Raw genomic sequence first — 10,000 nt, forward strand, 5'->3', positions numbered from 1 at the left:
CTGCTGCTGTGCCAGAACAAAGGTACCTATGGAATCTATAGGGGGAACCCTATGGAATCCTGTGGGGTCTGAGGTCTCTATGGGGTTCCTATGGGGGTTTGGAGTCCTATGGGGGTTCCTGTGGGGGTCTGAGGTCTTATGGGCTTCCTATGGGGGTTTGGGGTCCCTATGGGATCTGGGGTCCATATGGGGTCTGGGGGTCCCTGTGGGGTCTGGGGTCCCTATGGAGTCTGAGGTCCCTATGGGGGTTCCTCTGGGGTCTGAGGTCCTTATGGGGGTTCCTATGGGGGTTTTAGGGTCGCCTATGGGGGTCCCTATGGGGTCTGGGGTCTCCGTGGGTCCCTGTGGGGGTCCCTATGGAGTTTGAGGTCTCTATGGGGGTTTGGGATCCCTGTGGGGTTTTAGGGTCCCTATGGGGGTTCCTATGGGGGTTTGAGGTCCCTGTGGGTCTGAGGTCCCTATGGGGGTTCCTATGGGGGTCCCTATGGGGTCTGGGGTTCCTATGGGGGTCCCTATGGGCTCTGGGGGTCCCTATGGGTCCCTATGGGTCCCGTGGGTCCCTATGGGGATCCCTATGGGGTCTGGGGGTCCATGGGTCCCTGTGGGGGTCCCTATGGGAATTCCTATGGGTTTTAGGGTCCCTATGGATCTGAGGTCCCTGTGGGGATCCCTATGGGCTCTGGGGTCCCCATGGGTCACTATGGGTCCCTATGGGTCCCGTGGGTTCCTATGGGAATTCCTATGGGGTTTAGGGTGCCTATGGGATCTGGGGTCCCTGTGGGGGTCCCTATGGGATGTGGGGGTGCCTGTGGGTCCCTTGTGGGGGTCCTATGGGGGTTCCTATGGGGTTTTAGGGTCCCTATGGGGGTTTGGGGTCCCTATGGGGTTTTGAGGTCCCTATGGGGGTCCCTATGGGGTTTAGGGTCCCTATGGGGGTTTGGGGTCCCTATGGGGTTTGAGGTCCCTATGGGGGTCCCTATGGGGTTTTAGGGTTCCTATGGGGGTTTGGGGTCCCTATGGGGATCCTATGGGTCCTGTGGGTCCCTGTGGGGGTCCCTATGGGGTTTGGGGTCCCTATGGGGTCTGAGGTCCCTATGGGGGTTCCTATGGGGGTTTAGGATCCCTATGGTTTTTTAGGGTCCCTATGGGATCTGAGGGTCCGTGGGTCCCTGTGGGGGTCCCTATGGTCTCTATGGGTCCTGTGGGTCCCTGTGGGGGTCCCTATGGGGGTTTGGGGTCCCTATGGGGTCTGAGGTCCCTATGGGGGTTCCTATGGGGGTTTAGGATCCCTATGGTTTTTAGGGTCCCTATGGGATCTGAGGGTCCCGTGGGTCCCTGTGGGGGTCCCTATGTGTCCCGTGGGTCCCTATGGGGGTCCCTATAGGTCCCTATGGGTCCCGTGGGTCGTGCCCCACATGCCCCACTCCCCAGGGCTGCTGGAGACCACGGTGCAGAAGGTCCCGCGGGTGAAGGCGCCGAACAAGTCGCTGCCCTCGGCCGTTTATTGTATCGAGGACAAGATGTGAGTCCCGTGTCACCCCCATGTCACCCGTGTCACCCCAGTGTCACCCATGTCACCTGTGTCACCCCCACGTCACCCAGTGTCACCTGTGTCACCCCATGTCACCCCCATGTCACCCCCATGTCACCCCCATGTCACCCCCCATGTCACCTGTGTCACCTGTGTCACCCCCGTGTCACCCCCATGTCACCCCCATGTCACCCCCTTGTCACCCAGTGTCACCCCATGTCACTCCTTGTCAACCCCATGTCACCCCCCATGTCACCCCAGTGTCACCCAGTGTCACCCCCATGTCACCCCCATGTCACCCCCATGTCACCCCCGTGTCACCAGTGTCACCCCATGTCACTCCTTGTCAACCCCACGTCACCCCCCGTGTCACCCTCGTGTCACCCAGTGTCACCTGTGTCACCCCCATGTCACCCCCATGTCACCCCCATGTCACCCCCATGTCACCCCATGTCACCTGTGTCACCTGTGTCACCCCGTGTCACCCCCGTGTCACCCCCATGTCACCCCATGTCACCCCCTTGTCACCCAGTGTCACCCCATGTCACTCCTTGTCAACCCCATGTCACCCCCCATGTCACCCCCGTGTCACCCAGTGTCACCCCCATGTCACCCCCATGTCACCCCCGTGTCACCAGTGTCACCCCATGTCACTCCTTGTCAACCCCACGTCACCCCCCGTGTCACCCTCGTGTCACCCAGTGTCACCTGTGTCACCCCCATGTCACCCCCATGTCACCCCCATGTCACCCCCATGTCACCCCCATGTCACCCCCATGTCACCTGTGTCACCCCCGTGTCACCCCCATGTCACCCAGTGTCACCCCCGTGTCACCAGTGTCAACCCCATGTCACTCCTTGTCAACCCCACGTCACCCCCCATGTCACCCCCATGTCACCCAGTGTCACCCAGTGTCACCTCATGTCACCTGTGTCACCCCCACATCGTCCCGTGTCACCCCCATGGCACCCGGTATCACCTCATGTCATCTGTGTCACCCCCGCCTCACCGAGTGTCACCTCATGTCATCTGTGTCACCCCCATGTCACCCCATGTCACTCCTTGTCACCTCCCATGTCACCCCCGTGTCACCCCCTTGTCACCCAGTGTCACCCCCATGTCACTCCTTGTCAATCCCATGTCAACCCCGGTGTCACCTCATGTTACCTGTGTCCCCCCCATGTCACCCGTGTCATCCCCGCATCACCCCCCGTGTCACCCCCATGTCACCTGTGTCACCCCCGTGTCACCCCTGTGTCACCCCCGTGTCACCCAGTGTCACCTCATGTCATCTGTGTTACTCCCATGTCACCTCAGTGTCACCTCATGTCACCCCCACGTCATCCCGTGTCACCCCCATGTTATCAGTGTCACCCCACATCATTCCTTGTCAACCCCGTGTCACCCACGTCACCTCAGTGTCGCCCATATCACCCCGTGTCACCGTGTCACCCCCATGTCACCCCGTGTCACCTGTGTCACCCCCATGTCACCTGTGTCACCCTTGTGTCACCCCCATGTCACCCGTGTCACCCATGTCACCCGTGTCACCCCCGCGTCACCCGTGTCACCTCTGTCACCCCCGTGTTACCTGTGTCACCCCGTGTCACCCCGTGTCACCCGTGTCACCTGTGTCACCCCCGTGTCACCCCCGTGTTACCTGTGTCACCCCGTGTCACCTCAGTGTCACCCATATCACCCCGTGTCACCCGTGTCACCTGTGTCACCCCATGTCACCCCGTGTCACCCGTGTCACCTGTGTCACCCCCATGTCACCCCCGTGTTACCTGTGTCACCCCGTGTCACCCCATGTCACCTCAGTGTCACCCATATCACCTCGTGTCACCTGTGTCACCCCGCGTCACCCCCATGTCACCTGTGTCACCCGTGTCACCCCCATGTCACCCGTGTCACCCATGTCACCCGTGTCACCCCCGCGTCACCTGTGTCACCCCCATGTCACCCCCGTGTTACCTGTGTCACCTTGTGTCACCTGTGTCACGCCCGTGTCACCCCCATGTCACCCCCCGTGTCACCCCGTGTCACCCCGTGTCACCCCGTGTCACCCCATGTCACCCGTGTCACCCCCCGTGTCACCCAGCATCACCTGTGTCACCCCTATGTCACCCCCGTGTCACTCTGTGTCTCTCGTGTCACCTCAGTGTCACCCAGTGTCACCCCGCGTCACCCGGTCACCCCGCGTCACCCCCGCGTCACCCCCCCCCCCCCCGCGTCACCCCCATGTCACCCAGTGTCACCCCTGCATCACCCCCGCGTCACCCCCACGTCACCCCCCATGTCACCTGTGTCACCCTCGTGTCACCCTATGTCACCCCATGTCACTCCTTGTCAACCCCATGTCACCCTGGTGTCACCGCTGTGTCACCTGTGTCACCTCATGTCATCTGTGTCACCCCCATGTCCCCATTGCCCCCAATGTCCCCAATGTCCCCATTGCCCCCAATGACCCCATTGTCCCCAACAACCCCAGTGACCCAAATGACTCCAATGTCCCCCAATGTCCCCAATGTCCCCATTGCCCCCAACGTCCCCATTGTCCCCAATGTCCCCATTGCCCCCCATTGTCCCAATGTCCCCATTGCCCCAATGTCCCCATTGCCCCAATGTCCCCAATGCCCCCGTTGTCCCCGTTGTCCCCAATGCCCCCATTGCCCCCAATGTCCCCATTGCCCCCAATGACTCCAATGTCCCCAATGTCCCCATTGCCCCCATTGCCCCAATGTCCCCATTGCCCCCAATGACTCCAATGCCCCCATTGCCCCGATTGCCCCCCATGTCCCCATTGCCCCAATGTCCCCAATGACCCCATTGCCCCCATTGCCCCCGATGCCCCCATTGCCCCCAATGTCCCCAACGTCCCCGATGTCCCCGTGTTTGCAGGGCCATGGAGGACAAGCTGGGGCGCCCCGAGTTCCGCGGCTTCGCGCAGGAGTTCCGCGACAAGACGGCTACCGGCCCGACGTCAAGATCGAGTACGTGGACGAGACCGGCCGCAAGCTCAGCCCCAAGGAGGTGACAGTGACAACGGGGGTCCCCAGTGTCCCCTGTGTCCCCCCATGGCCCCCTATGGTCCCCATGGCTCCCAATGTCTCCCAATGTCCTCCAATATCTCCCAATGTTTCCCAATGGCCCCTGATGTCCCCCCATGTTCTCTAATGTCTTCCAATGGCCCCCAATGTCCCCATGATGTCCCCAATGTCCCCATTGCCCCCAATGTCCCCATTGCCCTCAATGTCCCCATCGCCCCCATTGCCCCCAATGTCCCCATCATGTCCCCATTGCCCCCAATGTCCCCATTGCCCCCAATGTCCCCATGATGTCCCCCATTGTCCCCATTGTCCCCATTGCTCCCAATGTCCTCATTGCCCCCAATGTCCTCATTGTCCCAATGATCCCATTGCCCCCAATGTCCCTATTGCCCCCAATGTCCCCATTGTCCCCATTGCCCCCAATATGCCCATTGCCCCCAATGTCCCCAATGCCCCCATCGCCCCCATTGTCCCCAATGCCCCCATTGTCCCCAATGTCCCCATTGCCCCCAGTGTCCCCATTGCCTCCAATGTCTCCATGATGTCCCCATGATGTCCCCAATGCCCCCATTGCCCCCATTGCCCCTAATGTCCCCATTGCCCCTAATGTCCCCATTGCCCCTAATGTCCCCATTGTCCCCCATTGCCCCCATCGCCCCCATCGCCCCCATTGCCCCCATTGCCCCCAATTGCCCCCATTGTCCCCAATGTCCCCAGTGCCCCCATTACCCCCATTGCCCCCCATCACCCCAATGTCCCCAATGTCCCCTTGTCATCCCAGGCGTTCCGGCAGCTCTCGCACCGTTTCCACGGCAAAGGCTCCGGGAAGATGAAGACGGAGCGGAGGATGAAGAAGCTGGACGAGGAGGCGGTGAGGGGGGCATGAGGGGGTGGCCCCTCATTTTGGGCTGATTTTGAGTGATTTTGGGGCTCCTGAACCTCATGAGCTGCAGCGACACCCCTGTGGACCATCCATTTGCCGCCTGTTTATGGGGGTGTCCTGATTTTCGGGTCCCTATTTTTGGGGTGTCTGTGTTTTTGGGGTCTCTCTGACGTTAAGGTCCATATTTTTGGGGCTGATTTGGGCAGTTTGGGGTGATTTTGAGGCGATTTGGGGTCATTTTGGGCCATTTTTGGTGTTTCCCAGCCCCTGAACTTCATGAGCTGCAGCGACACCCCTGTGGACGGTCCCATTGCCGCCTGTTTATGGGGGTGTCCTGCTTTTCGGGTCCCTATTTTTGGGGTGTCTCTGTTTTTGGGGTGTCTGATGTTGTGCTCCCTGATTTGGGGTTGATTTTGGGGTGATTTTGAGGAGATTTGGGCTGATTTTGAGGCGATTTTGGGTCATTTTGGGCCATTTTTGGTGTTTCCCAGCCCCTGAACCTCATGAGCTGCAGCGACACCCCTGTGGACGGTCCCATTTGCCACCTGTTATGGGGGTGTCCTGATTATTTGGTCCCTATTTTTGGGGTGTCTCTGTTTTTGGGGTCTCTCTGACATTGAGGTCCATATTTTTGGGCTGATTTTGAGCTGCTTTGGGGTGATTTTGAGGCGATTTTGGGTCATTTTGGGCCATTTTTGGTGTCTCCCATCTCCTGAACCTCATGAGCTGCAGCGATGCCCCTGTGGACGGTCCCATTTGCCGCCTGTTTATGGGGGTGTCCTGCTTTTCAGGTCCCTATTTTTGGGGTGTCTCTGACTCGGAGTCTCTCTTATATTGGGGTGCATATTTTTGGACTGATTTTTGGGCGATTTGGGGTGATTTTGAATCGATTTTGGGTCATTTTGGGCCATTTTTGGTGTTTCCCAGCCCCTGAACCTCATGAGCTGCAGCGACACCCCTGTGGACGGTCCCATTTGCCACCTGTTATGGGGGTGTCCTGATTATTTGGTCCCTATTTTTGGGGTGTCTCTGTTTTTGGGATCTCTCTGACATTGAGGTCCATATTTTTGGGCTGATTTTGAGCTGCTTTGGGGTGATTTTGAGGCGATTTTGGGTCATTTTGGGCCATTTTTGGTGTCTCCCATCTCCTGAACCTCATGAGCTGCAGCGATGCCCCTGTGGACCGTCCCATTTGCCGCCTGTTTATGGGGGTGTCCTGCTTTTCAGGTCCCTATTTTTGGGGTGTCTCTGACTCGGAGTCTCTCTTATATTGGGGTGCATATTTTTGGACTGATTTTTGGGCGATTTGGGGTGATTTTGAATCGATTTTGGGTCATTTTGGGCCATTTTTGGTGTTTCCCAGCCCCTGAACCTCATGAGCTGCAGCGACACCCCTGTGGACCGTCCCATTTGCCGCCTGTTTATGGGGGTGTCCTGCTTTTCAGGTCCCTATTTTTGGGGTGTCTCTGTTTTTGGGGTCTCTCTGACATTGAGGTCCATATTTTTGGGCTGATTTTGAGCTGTTTTGGGCTGATTTTGAGGCGATTTGGGGTCATTTTGGGCCATTTTTGGTGTTTCCCATCTCCCGAAGCGCCTGAGCTGCAGCGACACCCCTGTGGACGGTCCCATTTGCCGCCTGTTTACGGGGGTGTCCTGCTTTTCGCGTCCCTGTTTTCGGGGCGCCACCGACTCGGGGTCTCTCTGGCGTCGAGTTGCGTATTTTTGGGGTGGTTTTGATGCGTTTTTGGGGTGATTTGGGGTGATTTTGGGGCGTTTCGCAGCTCCTGAAGCGCATGAGCTCCAGCGACACCCCCCTGGGCACGGTGGCGCTGCTGCAGGAGAAGCAGCGGGCGCAGAAAACGCCGTTCATTGTGCTGAGCGGCGGCGGGAAGAGCATGAACGCGTGGGTGCTGGGGACACTGGGGGGACTGGGGGGACTGGGGGGGGACTGGGAGGTATGGGAGGGACACTGGGAGCATGAACACGTGGGTGCTGGGGATACTGGGGGGACTGGGGGGGAACTGGGAGCACTGGGGGGTATGGGGGGGACACTGTGTACTGGGGGAACTGGGAGCATGAATGGGTCTGTAGTGGGGATACTGGGGGGAACTGGGGACACTGGGGGGTATGGGGGGGACACTGGGAGCATGAATGTGTGTGTACTGGGGAGACTGGGGGGAACTGGGAGCACTGGGGGGAACTGGGAGGGAACTGAGGGACACTGGGAGCATGAATGGGTCTGTACTGGGGATACTGGGGGGTATGGGGGGACATTGGGAGCATGAACGTGTGTGGACTGGGGGGGACTGGGAGCACTGGGGGGGACTGGGAGGGAACTGGGGGACACTGGGAGCATGAATGGGTCTGTATTGGGCATAATGGGGGGACTGGGGGGAACTGGGAGCACTGGGGGGTATGGGGGGACACTGTGTACTGGGGATACTGGGGGAACTGGGGGGGACTGGGAGCACTGGGGGGGACTGGGGGGTATGGGGGGGACACTGGGAGCATGAACGTGTGTGTACTGGGGATACTGGGGGGACTGGGAGCAATGCGGGGGACTGAGGGGGAACTGGGAGCATTGGGGGGTATGGGGGGGACACTGGGAGCATGAATGTGTGTGTACTGGGGATACTGGGGGGGACTGGGAGCAATGGGGGGGACTGGGGGGGAACTGGGAACACTGGGGGGTATGGGGGGGACACTGGGAGCATGAATGTGTGTGTACTGGGGATACTGGGGGGAACTGGGAGGGAACTGGGGGGTATGGGGGGGGACACTGGGAGCATGAACGTGTCTGTACTGGGGGAACTGGGAGCACTGGGGGGAACTGGGAGCACTGGGGGGTATGGGGGGGACACTGGGAGCATGAACACGTGTGTACTGGGGATACTGGGAGGGACTAGGGGGGAACTGGGGGAACTGGGAGCACTGGGGGGTATGGGGGGGACACTGGGAGTTTGAATGCGTGTGTACTGGGGATACTAGGGGGAACTGGGAGGGAACTGGGGGGTATGGGGGGACACTGTGTACTGGGGATACTGGGGGAACTGGGGGGGACTGGGAGGGAACTGAGGGGGACACTGGGAGCATGAATGTGTGTGTACTGGGGATACTGGGGGGACTGGGGGGAACTGGGAGCACTGGGGGGTATGGGGGGGACACTGGGAGCATGAACTTGTCTGTACTGGGAGCACTGGGAGTGAACTGGGAGCACTGGGGGGTATGGGGGGGACACTGGGAGCATGAATGTGTGTGTACTGGGGATACTGGGGGGAACTGGGAGGGAACTGGGAGGACTGGGGGGGACTGGGAGGGAACTGAGGGGAACTGGGAGCATGAATGGGTCTGTATTGGGCATAATGGGGGGACTGGGGGGAACTGGGAGCACTGGGGGGATATGGGGGGACACTGGGAGCATGAATGTGTGTGTACTGGGGATACTGGGGGGAACTGGGGGGTATGGGGGGAACTGGGGGGTATAGGGGGACACTGTGTACTGGGGATACTGGGGGAACTGGGAGGGACTGGGAGGGAACTGGGGGGACTGGGAGCACTGGGGGGTATGGGGGGGACACTGGGAGCATGAATGGATGTGTACTGGGGATACTGGGGGGACTGGGAGGGAACTGGGGGAACTGGGAGCACTGGGGGGTATGGGGGGACACTGGGAGCATGAACACGTGTGTACTGGGGATACTGGGGGGAACTGAGGGGGAACTGGGAGCACTGGGGGGTATGGGGGGGACACTGGGAGTTTGAATGCGTGTGTACTGGGGATACTGGGGGGAACTGGGAGGGAACTGGGGGGTATGGGGGGACACTGTGAACTGGGGGGGACTGGGAGGGAACTGGGGGGTATGGGGGGACACTGTGTACTGGGGATACTGGGGGAACTGGGGGGGACTGGGAGGGAACTGAGGGGGACACTGGGAGCATGAATGTGTGTGTACTGGGGATACTGGGGGGAACTGGGAGCACTGGGGGGGACTGGGAGGGACACTGGGAGCATGAACTTGTCTGTACTGGGAGCACTGGGAGTGAACTGGGAGCACTGGGGGGTATGGGAGGGACACTGGGAGCATGAACGTGTGTGTACTGGGGATACTGGGGGGACTGGGAGGGAACTGGGAGCACTGGGGGGAGACACTGGGAGTGAACTGGGGGGAACTGGGAGCACTGGGGAGAACTGACAGTGAACTGGGAGGAACTGGGAGTGAACTGGGAGCACTGGGATTACTGACCCCCCCTGCCCCCCCAGGAACACGATCACCAAGTGACGGCGCCGGGACGGCCCCTCCCCCCCCCAGCCCCTCCCCCAACCCCCCCCTCCCACCAATAAACCCTGTGGTGTCACCCACTGTGTTTGTGTCACTTGGGGGGGGTCCCCAAGATTTGGGGGGGGGGGAGACTCGGGGTTCCCCCTCCCCCCTCAATAAAGGAGAATAAAATGAATAGAGGAAATGGGGGGGGTTTCTTCCCCCGGACGCCTGGGTCCCTTTGGAGGAGGTTGGGGGGGGGGGGGGGGGGGGGGG

At 60.0% G+C, this 10,000-nt stretch overlaps 1 protein-coding gene across 1 annotated transcript; it reads left to right on the top strand.

The window, feature by feature from the left end:
* Positions 1 to 3: 3 nt before the first annotated feature.
* On the top strand, positions 4 to 9,821 carry SART1 (spliceosome associated factor 1, recruiter of U4/U6.U5 tri-snRNP; the record flags this gene model as incomplete). The annotated part of the gene is given in 7 exon segments (XM_080364563.1): positions 4 to 22; positions 1,432 to 1,522; positions 4,434 to 4,495; positions 4,498 to 4,565; positions 5,364 to 5,453; positions 7,247 to 7,368; positions 9,727 to 9,821. Coding segments are annotated over 7 exon segments (471 nt in total), but the record flags the coding sequence as incomplete, so codon positions are not given.
* Between the last annotated feature and the right edge of the window lie 179 nt (positions 9,822 to 10,000).

The sequence above is a fragment of the Nesoenas mayeri genome (genome assembly GCF_963082525.1).
Source record: "Nesoenas mayeri genome assembly, contig: SCAFFOLD_207, whole genome shotgun sequence".
Taxonomy (NCBI): domain Eukaryota; kingdom Metazoa; phylum Chordata; class Aves; order Columbiformes; family Columbidae; genus Nesoenas; species Nesoenas mayeri.